Source organism: Equus caballus, chromosome 15 (assembly GCF_041296265.1).
Source record: "Equus caballus isolate H_3958 breed thoroughbred chromosome 15, TB-T2T, whole genome shotgun sequence".
NCBI classification, from domain to species: domain Eukaryota; kingdom Metazoa; phylum Chordata; class Mammalia; order Perissodactyla; family Equidae; genus Equus; species Equus caballus.
The window spans coordinates 13,108,545-13,124,124 of record NC_091698.1 but is presented as its reverse complement, the minus strand read 5'-3'; the positions used below and the strand labels follow the sequence as shown (position 1 = coordinate 13,124,124).

General features: G+C 48.1%; 1 protein-coding gene across 5 annotated transcripts in view; it reads right to left on the bottom strand.

Annotated features, from left to right (window-relative positions):
* LOC106781220 (ATP-binding cassette sub-family D member 2) overlaps window positions 1-15,580 on the bottom strand; it is a 58,507-nt gene that overhangs the window by 21,498 nt on the left and 21,429 nt on the right. For 3 of the 5 annotated variants that reach the window (XM_070234850.1, XM_070234851.1, XM_070234852.1), the window contains exon 8: window positions 15,110-15,145. The exons of the other annotated variants lie outside the window; for them this stretch is intronic. In XM_070234850.1, the coding sequence (XP_070090951.1) occupies window positions 15,143-15,145 (3 nt within the window). In that variant the 3' untranslated portion in view covers window positions 15,110-15,142. The remainder of the gene's footprint in view (window positions 1-15,109; window positions 15,146-15,580) is intronic. 5 annotated transcript variants of the gene reach the window in all.

Genomic DNA, 15,580 nt, shown 5'->3' with positions numbered 1-15,580 from the left:
AGATTGGCGGCAGATGTTAGCTCTGGATGAATCTTCATCAGCAGAAAGAAATAAAAATAAAAAAAATAAACTAGAAATGTGGCTCAAGGCTGTGCACATCACCGAGCTCTCCAACTTCAGAGCAGGAACAAGGAAAAGATCACATAGCAACCTGATAAGAACTAAGTAGAAATTACGTCTAACTAATAGGAAAAGGCTGTCCATTTCTCACTCCTTCATGAATACGCCGACGTGGAAATCAGAACATATATCTCAGCCATATGTCTTTGCCTTATTTTTCTTCAAGACTGTACAGCATGAACATAGAAACGTTCAGCTGAAAAGTCAGGAGAAGAGTCCTTGAAAGACTTCTATTTGAGGAAACAGAACTATATTTTAGAAAGCTTCTGCTGTGCTTGTGTTCTCAGGAAAATTCAGGAAACTGTTTGCTCTATGAAGCAAGAAATGAAAACTTGTATAAGTTGAGGGACTGAGCTGTAAAGGGAGAGGGTGGCAAGGGAGAAATAGACAAAAAGAGAAAGTATTTGGGAAAGAATAAAATTTCCCTTGAGATTACATGAAGCTTAGAAACAATCAAGATCAGTTTTTACATCACTGGTAATTGAATCAATGATGTTGAAGCCATTCTTGAGAAACTCTCTCAGAAAGAAGGAGATAAAGGAAAAGAGAGAAAATAAGAAGAAGATTCCAGAGATGGAAAAAGATTTTCAATAGAAGAATGATTGGCATGTCTGAGGGAGAGAGCAGAGCAGATGAGAAAAATAATCTTTAAACACATCTCAGAGAAAACTTTCTGCAACTCAAGGAGGGCCCCGATCATCAAAAGGAACACATCAGATATGAGGCCAAATTGATGAGAAAAAAATATGACCATAACACATATTGAGAAAGTTTTGGAACTTCAAGAATAAATAAAATTCTCTAGGGATTTAGGAAGAAAGAGAAAAAAAGGTCACATTGGAATTAGACTGCTCATCTGCAATGCTAGGATACATGGAGCAATGTGTGTGGACAAAGACGAGGGACAAAACTGTGTGAGATAAGCATTCGATACCCAATCTCTCACCCACGAGCGAAGACAAAAACAAAAAGATTTACACTAACGTGCAAAGACTCCCAAGATACACTATTCCATCTAGCAGCAATACTAGAAACACAGTTAAAAGATGAGTCAGACTCAGAAAAAATATGAGCAACACGTAAAATAGACAAATGGTTAATATCCACAGTGAAGAAGGAGCTCCCAAAATCCAACTAAGAAATTGCTAAGGGGTAGGAATAAATAATTGACTGAGAAAGAAATACAGATGACCAATAGGCAGCAAGGACACAATCCATCAATTAAAAATGAAACTGGCATCGAAATACCATCGGATCAAGAAAACAACAGGAAGAACATCACGTGTGGGAAAGGCCTGTGAAAATCGATACCGGGAAGAACTCTGGGAGAGCCTTCAGGGTCTGGAAGATCAAGACAGCTCCCTGAATCCAAAACTCTCCACAGTCATACAATCGACCTCCTCCAAATCATACAGTCAACAAGGAGAACCAACGAAGCCACATAGAAGCAAGCCTGTAGTGTCACAAGATGACCAAGACGACCATAACCTTCAAATGACCTGCAAGTTCAGAAAGAAATGCCAACTTCCAGCCCAGCTCCGACCACTACTGAAAGCCTTTGGCAGACTGGAGGATTACAAGGTTTAAGACTCCATGGAAAGGACAAGGTCATGGAGGAATCAGATAAAACACATCAAACCACCCTCAAAAGAGGAAGTCCAACACTACCTGCTGAAATCCGCAACACAAGCGAAGGACTCGGTAGTCCTGGGCACTGGCCACGAGCACGCTGCTGCAAGGGGAAAGGCTCTGGAGGTGTCAACCTTGGAGAAGCACTGCTTCCAAAGGAGAACCAGAAATTGGCAAAAGAGGCGGTGCTCCTCCGAGACGGGGCCATAAGGAAAGAGGATGGAAGGAAAGAAAAAAGGAATAGGAAGGCTTTTGCACAAAGGAAAGAGAAACAAAATATACCCCTTAATTCCCAATTGCGTTATGTTTAAAGAAACTGCGCTTCACCATCCTGACAGAAGTGGGCTCTCTCACACTAGGAACCCTGTCCATACAACATCCAGGAACAGGAAAAAAAAAACTCCATACAAAGTTACTGTAAGAAGAAAACAAACTGAATCATAACATTTCAGTCGTTCAAAATTTCTCCTCTGCCCCTCCAAAACATGAAGGAGAAAAAATACAGCACAACACTCCACATTTAATTATTTCAAACACGCATTGGAAGATGTTAAAAAAAGAAAAACAAACATCTAGAATTAGAAAGCCACATATTAAGGCAGAAACGGACACAGCACAGAAATACCGTGAGATCCGATCAATTTCTTTTAAAAGACAACAAATAAATTAAAACTAGAAGGTGCCTTAACAATCCCGTACAAGAGGGAGAGCTGCACTCCTCAGAACCCATCGAGACCAACGTCACTACCTTCTTAACGTCTGTCCTTCCAGCAAGACTTGGTTCCAAGGAGCCAAGACCACGTGTGCCGCTTCAGCGCCCGACTCCCGGGCACCGCATCCCCGGGCTGGCCCCGTGCCTGGCACACACCGCACGTTCGATGAACGTGAGCGCACGAAGAGACCCCTCGCTCCGCGCGCCCCACAGCTGTCGCGCGACCTGACGGGCACCTCTTGGCGCACAAGCTTATTCCTCAGATACAGGCTCGGCTCGCCTCGCCTCCCACCAGCCCCCAGGCCCACGCCCCACGCCCCCAGGAACCTCTCCCAGATGGAAGCATCTTCACAGGCGCCCTGGTCGTCCGTGTCCGGCGAGCAGGAAGAGCGGGAGCTGAAGGAGGGCCTCCTCAGGCTAGCGGCCGTGGCTGTGGAGGGCCCGGGCTGCTGTGCCCAGCGGGGACGCGGAGCGGCGTCCACGGACGCCGGGGGAACGGACGAGCCCGGCCCGGGAGAGAGCAGCAGAGCGCGACCAGCCTCCGCCGGGCTTGGCTCGCAGGCGCGGGTCACGGACGGCTCCCAAGACGGCGGCCCAGCAGTGGCGTGCTCTTCGGCGCTGCGGCCCAGATGCTCCCAGGCCGTTGCCCCGCCCCCTCTGGCGGTGAACTGTGGACAGGGACACCCTCATGGCAGAACTCCTGGGGCCCCGTTCACACGTTTCTGACCTTCGCGGAGCGGGAAGGTGCGCTGGCAGGGACGCAGGGTCCCCGCTACGCTTGCTCTCAGGGAACTGCAGCCTCGGGTTCCTCCAGAGGCCGCGGAGATTCTTACGGCTGACCAAGAACTTTTAGACAGAAAAGCATGAAACAGTATGTCTGAATCACAACTGAGCTGATGACCACCAAGGCAATGCAGAGAGTGTCATGAGGACATATAACAGGGGCAAGATCTTCACTGCAGGTGTCAGAAAGGCCTCCTTGAGGGATCCATATCTGAGAGAAACCAAAAAACCCTGGAGTCATCTCTGACTCCTCAGTCTCCCCCACATCCAGTCTGTCAGCACATAATATCAGCTCATTTACTCTTCAAAATGGACCCAGAATGTGGCGGACTCTCAGAACTTGCTCTGCTACCATCCTGATCCAAGCCACAGCATCTCTGACTTGGAATATTCCAGTACCACTCACTCATCTCCCTTTTCTAGCCTTGTCTCCTACAGTCTATTCTCCACAGAGAAGCTGACGTGATCCTGTGAAAACTCAAGTCACGTCACCTCCTTCTCCAGTTCAAAGTCCTCCAATGGTGCCTACCTCAGAGGCAAAGTTAGGGCCTTACAAGAGCCTGCAGCATCTGTACCCACGGCCACCCAGATTCCATCTGCTACTCTTCTCCATCTCACTCAGGCTGGCCTTGTGGCTCCTGGAACAGGGGAGGCCAGCTCCTGCCTCAGGGCCTTTCTGCTCTCTGTTCTCTCTGCCTGGACACCGTTACCCCATATATCCACAGGACTCACTCCCTCACCCTCCACAAGTCTTTCCCCAGCATTAACTTCATTGGGGCCTTCCCTGGCCATCCCATCTCCAGTCACAACTCCTTCCAACACTCCTACTGCGTCTATCACCACCTGACATGCCAAATATTTTCCTTATTGTCGTTCTGGCTGTCTCCCTCCTGGAATAAATGCTGCCTAAGAGCTCCAGTTTTGTCTGTTTTGTTCACTTCTGTATCCATGCTAGAACACTGTCTCCAGAAACTGAGTAGGCACTCAATAAAGAGTGTTGAGTGGCTGCCTCCATCTGAGAGATGACGTGGAACCACTGCGGCAGGGAGGGTGGGAGAAAGCATTGCAGGCAGAGGGAACAGTGTGGTGACAGGCGCCAAGGGAGGCAGGAACAGGGCACATTTGAAGAACAGAAAGGATCCCTTAGGGAAGGGGGGAGTGGTGTGAAGGGAGGCTGGAGAAGTAGGACAGAGCAGGCAAGGCTGTGGAGACCACATAAGGAAATTTGGGCTTTTTACAACAGCCACAAGAAGCTAGTAAACTAGGGAGTGACAGGAGAAAATATGCCCTTTACAAACCTCTGGATTCACTATGAGACATGGGTTTGGAGGAGGGAAGAGTGACTGGGGTCCTCAGTCACCAGACTAGTGCCATAGCTCAGCCCACAGGTGACCTTAGCTTGGACTGAGATGGCGGAAGCACAGGTGGAGAAAAGGAGGTAGATTCCAGAAATATCGAACAAATAAAATCAACAGGTCTGGGTGACTGATCACATAAGGTGGTACACCAAAGGGCAGTTCCAAGCTGACTCCTACATTTGGTCCTTGGGAACTGAATGAACAATGGCCCCATTCACTGGGTTTTGGGGTGGGGTAACAAGGAGGAGAACACGCGAAGATGATGCGAGAGCGCAGTTTTGGAAATCATGAATTTGAGATCATTCTGAGACATCCTAACGGATCTTCCCAACTGGCAGTGGGTATCCAGGTGGCGTGATCAGATGATGAAAGGTGAGGTGTGTCATGCAATGTCCTGTAGGTTTTTACCTCATGGCTGATGGGGCATCAAAGGTTGTAACTGACAAAGTGATAGGATAAGATTTGTGATTCTGCTAAATCACCCTGGCCACAGCATGATCACTGGGGTGGGGGAGGGGGTTAGACCAGAAGCAGGTCCAACACCAAGGCCGTGGTGCAATAGAGCAGGTGAGAGAACAGACCTGAGCAAGGGCTGCAGCGGTGGGCAAGGGAAAGAGCACAGACCTTCCCTCTGTCACCGCCCCATCTCCCCCACAGCTGCTGGGAGTTTTCTACAACACACCCCAGATCATGTCAGTTCTTCCACTTAAAACCCCTCACGACCTTCCATTAGCCTTGACACCTTCTACATCTCATTCTCCCACAACCTCAATGGAATTCTCTCTTGCCACCCATTCCCCCACCCGATGTCAACGTCTCCTGACACACTATTCTGCTTCAATCTGCATCCTGTTTAGCTCATGCTGTTTTCTCCTGCCTGGCAAACACCTATTTATCTTTATAGTTTTAAAACTCACTTCCTCCTCTGTGAAAAGAAGAAAAGCAGTGCTGACATCCAGGAGCTGGTCCGGTACCATGAGCCAGGCTTTCCTGTTGTTAGAAGCTGGCCTCGTGCTCCCACAAGCCATGCTGTTCACCTGTTGGACATAAACTTCTCACAGACACCAGCACAAGGTCACGCTGCGACAGGGATGACGTGAGACAAAACAAGACCACTTCATCATTTTGCCTAAACAGACAAACACAAGGCCGTCGTGCCATCCAGAAAATACCAAACATCCCTCTCTCCTGACTGCAGCGAGCAACTGTGGCTTCTTTATGAATTACGGCGTTTGTCTCACTCTAGTCACAACTCCTTCTAGAAAGGATTGATTGAGCTACACGATCACAGAATTGTCCCTGCCTCCTCTCAGCACCCAGTCCAGAGCAAATCCCTGCTTCCTTGAACCCTCCCCAAACTATCCAACCAAAGCCCAAATCCTGTAAGTTCTTTCTAACGCCCTCATCCTGATAGGCTCCAGAGTTCCCTATGATGTGAGGCCTCCCTCATTACAAAGAGTAATTAAACCCAACTGGTTTACCTACTGATGTGCTTCTGGTGGTCTTTGCTGGAGGACATGGCAACTCTAACAGTAGGATAGGTTGGTTAAGTTTCTTGGAGGAAGTGAATGGAGTTCCAATCTGAAGGCTTCTATTTTCTATGTTAAGCATACTCAAAACATCACCCATATTATCTTGAGAATGAAGGGTTGGGGGGAGTAAATCAGAAGTTTGTGGAAAACGTCTGAATTATATATTCTGGAGCGTGGGAGAGTGACTTGACAAGAGAATCCTACTAGAATGGTCAGGCTCTGGGAGGGCATAGGTGAGGTGGGGTGACATGAACTCAACGTAGTACCCAGCTGCCCCGCTCTGAGTCCTAGCTTCAGTACTCAAGACAAAAATGGGTAGTTTGGTTTTGTGTTTACTGGGACTGAAAGGCAAGGGAGAGGAAGGCATTGCCAAGAGAATTAATCATGGAGGGACTATGAAGTCCAAGCTCAACTGAGAGGTAACAGCATAGAGGAAGCATCTAAAGGATAGAGTACACCATGGAGGGCCTGAGGAAAAATATGCTGAGGGCCTAGCTGAATTAAGTGACCAAGCAAGCTGGAAAGAAGAGATCAAGGCTGGAGGGTGCTGCACTGCTCATTTGTGAGGTGGTGCAGAATCAGGATGCAAATCCAGGGTATTATGGTGGGAATGGGGACAGGTGGATGAGAAGAGGTCAGCAGTACAGATGAGGTATTGAAGAAAATGAGTACCCCGTGTGCAGGCTCAGTCCTCCGCATGCACACTGAAGTCAACTAGGATGACAGCAAGAATTGAGGCAGAGAGGAAAGCTGTGGGCCAGGTGATCAAGTCTTCAATGAAACAGGGGACTAATTAGGCAGAAAAGAGTAATGAGGAGGAGAGGATGATCCAGCTGGGGAGTATGGATCTCAAAGAAATGGTGTGGGAGGACAAAGAGCAGAGAGGACATAAATCTCGTACCCCCTAATCCTGAGATATGCAGGCACCACTTGATGGGGCTTCAAGAAAAGGATATTCCGTAGGCAGGGCCAGGGCCAAGGCAAAGAGAGGGAAGGAAGGGCTAAGAAGAGGCTGAGGAAATAGAGGAGGCTGGCGATTATGGAGTGGTAATTTCGAGGACAATGTGAGGCTTTGGGGGGGTCAGTGTTAAAAAAATTAAAAGAGTGGAGAGCTGACTTAGGGTCGCAGCATGATGGGAAGACAAGGAGACGAGAGAATGGGGAGTGGGGAGAATTTAGCTATCATGGTAAGCACTCAACAGATATCTGCTGAAACAAGTGGAATTATTAGGCATAAATCTAGTGTATCCAATCTGAAGAGTCCTAACTATCAGACTGTAGGAGTGACAGCACGAGGTCATATGATGATGACAGTGATGGTGATGGCAACGGTGATGGTTTGAGGATGATGGGGGTGGTGGTCATGACAATAACTACCAAACTTGAACACCTACTGTGTGCCAAGTACTGTTGGAAGCACTCCACATTTAATCCTCATAACCCCCATGAGACAGATGACCTCAATAGGGTCCCCAGATGGGCTCTGTACCAAAGGAGGGAGAAAATGAAAACAGAAGTAACAGAAGTGTAGAAGTGGCGGATCTTGTCAAGATGGCGGTGTAAGGAGACTCTGAACTCATCTCCTCCCATGAACGCAACCAGGTTACAATTATTTTTGGAAAAATTACCCTGTATAGAAAACTGAAAACTGGATAAAAAGAACCCCAACAACAAGGGACAGTCCTGACAAAGGCAGAAGGGCCAGAAATTCCAGCTGGAGAGAAAAAAGTCACCTTTGGGAGCAGTGGAGTTTCTCAGCTGGCCAGGAGAGAGCCACCCTAGGGTATGCAGCCCTCCCGGGAGGGGTGAGGTCCAAAGCAGGGGCCAATACTACTAAAAGCATCCTTTAGACTCAGCACAACTGAGACGAGGGTCTTAGTATCTGGCTTCGCTGGCTATTAACTGCAGCAGGGAATACCCCAAGAAAAGCTATCAGATGAAAACTGAAAAGAGTCGGGTCTTAAAGGGCCCATGCACAAACTCACCCGTCTCAGCAAACTAAAATCACCAGAGAGAAGGCTGACAGTCCTTTGGTGAAAAGAGACTCACCTGGTGGGCTCTGGGGGCATCCCGGTGAAAGGAGAGACCTCTCCTGAGACTGAGACATTGGTGGGGGCTATTGTTCTGACATGGTCCAGGCGTGCTAACTCAGACCCCAGCAGACACCACTGAGGTTCTTCCCCTGGCCTGTTAGCCCAGGGCGCTGCCATACCCACTAGAGCACAGATTTAATCCAGTTCAGCCAGGGCAGGCAGGCGGCCCTAGGGACCTGCCCCACCCAACAGCAAGCCCTCAGGCTACTTGTCAGCCTGCACTGGCTGAGTGTCTTGATCCCCTACAGGCAAAAAATCGGTTGTGTTTCTATACGCTAACACGAAGTAGCAGAAAGAGAAATTAAGAATACAATCCCATTTACAATTGCAACAAAAATAATAAAATACTTAGGAATAAACTTAACCAAAGAGGTGAAAGATCTGTACACCGAAAACTGTAAAACATTGTTGGAAGAAATCAAAGACGACGCAAAGAAATGGAAAGATATTCTGTGCTCTTGGGTTGGAAGAATTAACATAGTTAAAATGTCCATACTTCCTAAAGCAATCTACAGATTCAACACAATCCCTATCAAAGTTACAGCATTTTTTACAGAAATAGAACAAAGAATCCTAAAATTTATATGGAACAACAAAAGACCCCGAATAGCCAAAGGATTCCTGAGAAAAAAGAACAAAGCTGGAGGTATCACACTCCCTGATTTCAACATATACTAAGAAGCTCTAGTAACCAAATCAGCATGGTACTGGCACAAAAACAGACACACAGATCAATGGAACGGAACTGAGAGTGCAGAAATAAACCCACATGTGTATGGACAGCTAATATTCGACAAAGGAGCCAAGAGCATACAATAGAGGAAGGAGAGTCTCTTCAATAAGTGGTGTTGGGAAAACCGGAGAGCCACATGCAAAAGAATGAAAGTAGACCGTTAACTTACACCATGCACAAAAATCAACTGAAAATGAATTAAACAGGATCCTTGGCCCCGGCGTGACGTACAGAGAATGCAGCCTGGGGAACCAAGCGTCGCTGTTAACAGTCAGTCTGGGTTCAGTTCCATTCAACAAATGTTGACTGAGCGCTGACTCACGGCGGGAACTGTGCTGTGGGCTTTGCACACCTGCTCGCCTTTGTTGTGAAGCAAGGAATGTGCAGAAAACTAGGGAGCGGTGAAAATGGACTAGAGCTATTGGTTACAAGCATCAGCGGCTGAATTTCAGGAACAGCATATTCGGTGAAAGAAAGAAATAGGACATTCTGGTAAAGTTCAAACCAAGCAACAAAAACGTCATTTAGAGAAACATACATCCACGGAGGAAAAATACTACACAGAAAAGGAAAGGAATGAGGGGGAAAAAACAGCAATCAGGATCTGTCAACTTGAGGAAGCGGGGAGGGTAGGACACTGGCTGACCGAAGAACGGGAATGGGGAAGGAGCACAGAGACACCCCAGTGATTTCTCCAGTGGGGCTCTGATCACTTGTGTTTGTTTCACAATTCTGCATACTGAAGATGTTCACAACGCATTTCGTACTGGACTTACGGTAAAATAGTTTCTAAATAAATAAAAGAAGTATGCTTGTGCATTTCATTTCCCATTGGGTACCAGGGAACGCACAGACTTAGAGTTGAAGAACGTTAGATCACGCGCACACGCAGGCAAAACCACCAACCAAGCAACCAACCAAGCAACCGACCACAACAACTTGAACGTCAGACCTGAAACCATGAAACTTCTAGAAGAAAACATAGGCAGTATGCTCTTTGACATCAGTCTTAGCAGCCTATGTTGAAGTACCATGTCTGACTGGCCAATGGAAACAAAGTACAAAATGAACAAATGGGACTATATCAAAGTAAAAAAATCTTCTGCACTGCAAAGGAAACCATCCACAAAACCAAAACACAACCTAACAACTGGGAGAAGATACTTGCAAACCGTATATCGGATAAGGGGTTAATATCCAAAACACAGAAAGAACTGATACAGCTCAACAACAACAAAAAATCAACAACCCAATGAAAAAAACAGTCAAAAGATCTCAGCAGTGACTCCTCCAAAGAAGGTATATGGATGGCCAACTGGCATATGGAGAGATGCTCAACATCATTAGCTATCAGAGAAATGCAAATCAAAACTACAATGAGATGTCACCTTACTCTGGTCAGAATGGCTCTAATTAACAAGACAAGAGACAAGTGTCTGAGAGGATGTGCAGAGAAGGGAACTCTCCTGCACTGCTGGTGGGAGTGCAGACTGGTGCAGCCACTATGGAAAGCAGTATGGAGTATCCTCAGAAAACTAAGAATACATGTACCCTATGATCCAGCTAGCCCAGTGCTGGGTATACATCCAAAGAACTTGAAAACACAAATGCAGAAAGACACATGCACCCCTAGGTTCACTGCAGCATTATTCACAACAGCCAAACTTTGGAAGCAACCTAGGTGCCCATCAAGGACGGAATGGATAAAGAAGATGTGGTATAGAGACACAATGGAATACTACTCGGCCATAAGAAATGATGAAATCCGGCCATTTGTGACAACGTGGATGGACCCTGAGGGAATTATGTGAAGTAAAATAAATCAGAGGGAAAAAGGGAAACACCATGCGATCTCTCTCATGAGCAGAAGACAAAAACAATGACAAACACAGACAGAGCAACGGATGTTGGATTGGTGGTTACCATAGGGGAAGGGGGGAGGGGAGAGAGCAAAAGGGGTGATGAGGCTCACATGTGAGGTGATGGACTATAATAAATTTTCAGGTGGCGAACATGATGTAATTTACACAGAATTCGAAATATACTGGAGGGAAGTCAAAACGAGTATAATCATAATTTATTGAAGGCTTCACTTTGTGCCAGATGCTGTGCTAACCGCTTTGCACCAACTGTCTCATTTAATCCTCATATCCAAAAGGTAGGTTACCCTTAATCTCCCCATTTTAAAGGTGAGAAGGCGGAAGCAGAAAGATGGCAATCTGCCTGGAATTCACATAAAGATTCTCTATGTAATGACATGACTTTTGGACAAGATTTAAAAGTTTAACACATTACAGTCAAGATGCAGATCACAATATCACAGAAAGTGAAAGACACTGAGTCCTGCCAAATGGATTAAAACACTAATTATGGATCCTCACAATCTCTTGGCCTGTGTTTTCAGATGAGGGAAAACCCAGTGTGAAAAACCGTTGAGGAGATGTCTGCAGAGGAGGACTATGTCTGGTCTTTAAAGCCAGGAACTATCCCAGTAGATTCTGGGTCAGTGGGACCAGAGTAGGCCTTGAGCGTCTCTGTTCTTTTCAAAAGCCCCACAGGGTACACTTCCGTGCCCTTGGAGTTGGGAAGTACAGTCATGCCCAACATCAGGACGTTTCAGTCAACAACGGGGGTCACAAAAGATTAGTCCCGTATGGCCTAGGTGTGTAGGAGGCTCTGCCATCTAGGTTTATGAACTCCATGGGGTTTGCACAGTCTTGAGATTGCCTGACCGTGACACACTCCTCAGAACTGATCCCCACTGTTAAGCAAAGCATGACTATACTGCCTTAGATTCGCCACGGTTCGAGACCCTGCACGGTTTAGATGACTGGACACGCAGAGGGCATGCTGTCTGAGGCAGAGAGGAGCTGGAGTCACAAAAGCTCTTGACAGAGAGTCAAGGAAAGGCGTGCTCTGCTTACACGACTCTCGACTTTTCTCTGGGTCTGAACTATTTTACAGCTAATCTACTTTTTTTAACCGAGCAGCTTTGCCAAAAAAAAGTTACCAACAAATACCAGACAAACCAATATAAGCGATACCTATTAAATAAGCCTGACCCTACTAGGCTACTGACAAGGCTTTTATTTCCCTGGGATAATTTGGACAGCATTAGATTCTTTTACCAAGAGCAGTCAAGTCGAGGGAGATTATTTCTAATTGCACAGTGCCACAGATGCGGTCAGTAGCAACTGCAAGCTGGAAAGGAAACAAAGCCGGGTGTAATCCATTCCAGTTCACACGTTGCACCGGGGACAGCCTCCAAGCCTTGAATACTTATGTATGCATTTATCCATTTATTTAATCAACCACTACTAACGCCTACTGAAGGCCAGACACTGCTCTAAGTACTTTACGGACATGAAATAGCCTCTAACCTTGACACTCACCTATGGAGCGTGTGTTATAATCATCCCCGTTTTACAGATCAGGAAACTGACACACAGAATGGTACAGTAACTTGCCCAAGTTCACACAGCCCGTAGGCGGCAGAGCTAGGGCCCATCTGACAGAGTCTGGCTCCAGAGTCCACGTGCTGAATCACCACGCTTAGTCTCCGAAAACCTATAGAAAGCACCAGCCTTAATCGAAAAGTTTGGTTTTCCCCACCCTACAGTCCCTACGCGGCCCCAGTCTCCAGGGCATGCTTTCAGCTCCTCTGACAGGCCATCCTCCTCCCTTGCCCTGTCCCAACACTCTCCCGCACAAGTCCTCCTTTTCTTTTAGGCATCTGCTCTCAGCTTAAACATCACTGCCTAAGTCACAAAGTCTAACAGTAAATGCCGTATTTCTCAGCACTCAACACAAAATTGCTTTTACGTATCTCCTAGGTAATTAGTTGCTGCCTATCTGTTCTTTCCAACTAGGCTGCGAGGTCCAGTACGTCAAACACCCTGTCAGTCTTGCCCACCAAGTGTCCAGACCACTGAACACGCACCGACCCGAGGAAAGGAAGTCCCAAAGTCAACTCTCCAGACTTTCTGTGGAAGGAGGGAACGAACGGAGCACCCTCCAGCCTCACGCTTTCTTTGCCAGACTTTCAAGTGTGGGACACACACCTGTGCTCACAATGCTCCCCGGACAGCCCCCACTGCACCCCTAACAGGTAGACTTCTGCCCAGTCAAGGCCTTTGGAAAGCACTGGCTCTGCACACAAATATTATGCGGCCCTCGACAGGCCACTTCCCCTGAACCGGCCTGAGCTTCAGGGCCACAACAGGCTTCGTGAAAACCCCAACGGAACGTAGCCTCGAAAAGAGGGAGACCTGCCCCCCTCAGAAGGCACGGAGACCAGTGTCGTTACCGACGTCGCGTCTGGCCTTCCAAGAAGCCAAGACTACGGGTGCCGCTTCAGCGCCCGACTCCCGGGCACCGCATGCCCAGGCTGGCCCCTGGGCAGGTGCCCGGCACACACCGCCCGTTCCACGAACGCGTGAAGCGCACGAAGAGACCCCCTCGCTGCCCGCGCCGCACAGCTGTCCCGCGGCTTGACGGGCACCTCTTGGCGCACAAGCCTAGTCCTCAGGGACACCCTCGCCTCCCACCAGCCCCCAGGCCCATGCCCCCAGGTACCTCTCCCAGGTGGAATCATCTTCGCAGGCGCCCTGGTCGTCCGTGTCCGGCGAGCAGGAAGAGCGGGAGCTGAAGGAGGGCCTCCTCAGGCTAGCGGCCGTGGCTGTGGAGGGCCCGGGCTGCTGTGCCCAGCGGGGACACGGAGCGGCGTCCAGGGACGCCGGGGGAATGGGCGAGCCCGGCCCAGGAGAGAGCAGCAGAGCACGGCCGGACTCCGCCGGGCTCGGCTCTGGGCAGGCAGGCGCGGCTCGCCGACGCCTCCCTGGACGGCGGCCCAGCAGCCGTGCGCGCTCCCCGCGCGCGCCGCCGCCCAGAGGCTCCCTGGCTGCTGCCCTGCCCCCCTCCTCAGGCGGTGGACTGTGGACAGGGACAGGGACACCCTCCTGGGAGAACTCCTGGGGCCCCGCCCACACGCTCACTCTCAGGGAACTGCAGCCTCCTCGGGTCTGACTGGAATGCCACACCCGAAACCATGCAACGTCTAGAAGAAAACATAGGCAGTATGCCCTTTGACAGCAGTCTTAGCAGCCTATTTTCAAGTACCGTGTCTGACTGGGCAATGGAAACAAAGTACAAAATGAACAAACGGGACTACATCAAAGTGAAAAAAAATCTTCTGCACTGCAAAGGAAACCATCCACAAAACCAAAACACAACCTAACAACTGGGAGAAGATACTTGCAAACCACATATCGGATAAGGGGTTTATATCCAAAACACAGAAAGAACTCCGACAGCTCAACAACCACAAAAAATCAACAAGCCGATTAAAAAGACGGGCAAAAGATCTGAGCAGTGACTTCTCCAAAGAAGGTATACGGCTGGCCAACAGGCACATGGAAAGGGGCTCAACATCCTTAGCGATCAGAGGAAGGCAAATCACAACTACAAGGAGAGGTCACCTTCCTCTGGTCAGAATGGCTCTAATTAACAAGACAGGAGACAAGTGTCAGAGAGGATGTGGAGAGAAGGGAACTCTCCTACACTGCTGGTGGGAGTGCAGACTGGTGCAGCCACTATGGAAAGCCGTATGGAGTATCCTCAGAAAACTAAGAATACATCTACCATATGTATGATCCAGCTAGCCCACTGCTGGGTATTCATCCAAAGAACTGGAAAACACCAATGCAGAAAGACACATGCACCCCTAGGTTCACTGCAGCATTATTCACAACAGCCAAAACTTGGAAGCAACCTAGGTGCCCATCAAGGGAAGTATGGATAGAGAAGATGTGGTATGTATACACAATGGAATGCTACTCGGCCCTAAGAAACGATGAGATCCGGCCATTTGTGACAACGTGGATGGACCTTGAGGGTATTACGTGAAGTGAAATAAATCAGAGGGAGAAAGTCAAACACCGTGTGATCTCACTCATAAGTACACGATAAAAACAATGACGAACACGCACAGAGCAACGGAGATTGGATTGGTGGTTACCGTAGCGGGAGGGGGGGAGGGGAGAGAGCAAAAGGGGCGATGAGGCTCACATGTGAGGTGACGGACTATAATTAGTTTTTGGGCGGTGAACACGACGTAATCTACACAGAATTCGAAATGTATTACAACGTACCTCTGGAAAGCTACGTGATGTTAGAATCCACTGTCACTGCAATAAAGTAAAATAAAATAAAATAAAACAAAATAAAATAAAGAAGCGTAGGAGCCTCAAGAGGCTAACAGGCTTTTGAAAAGTTATTCCAGGGATTTTTACGGCTTGGCTCAGGGTGGCAGACACCAGCCTGAGACACAGCTGTGACATAGCCACTAACTTCAACTCAACTATATTCCGACTGGAGGGAAGTCAAAACTACTGTAATCATAATTTATTGAAGGCTTCACTTTGTGCCAGATCCTGCGCCGACTGCTTTGCACCAACTGTCTCATTTAATCCTCACATCCAAAAGGTAGGTTACCGTTATTCTCCCCATTGTAAAGGTGTTGAGGCGGAAGCAGAAAGATGGCAACCTGCCTGGAATTCACAGAAGGATTCTCTAGGTAATGACATGACTTTTGGACAAGACTTAAAGGTTTAACACGTGAC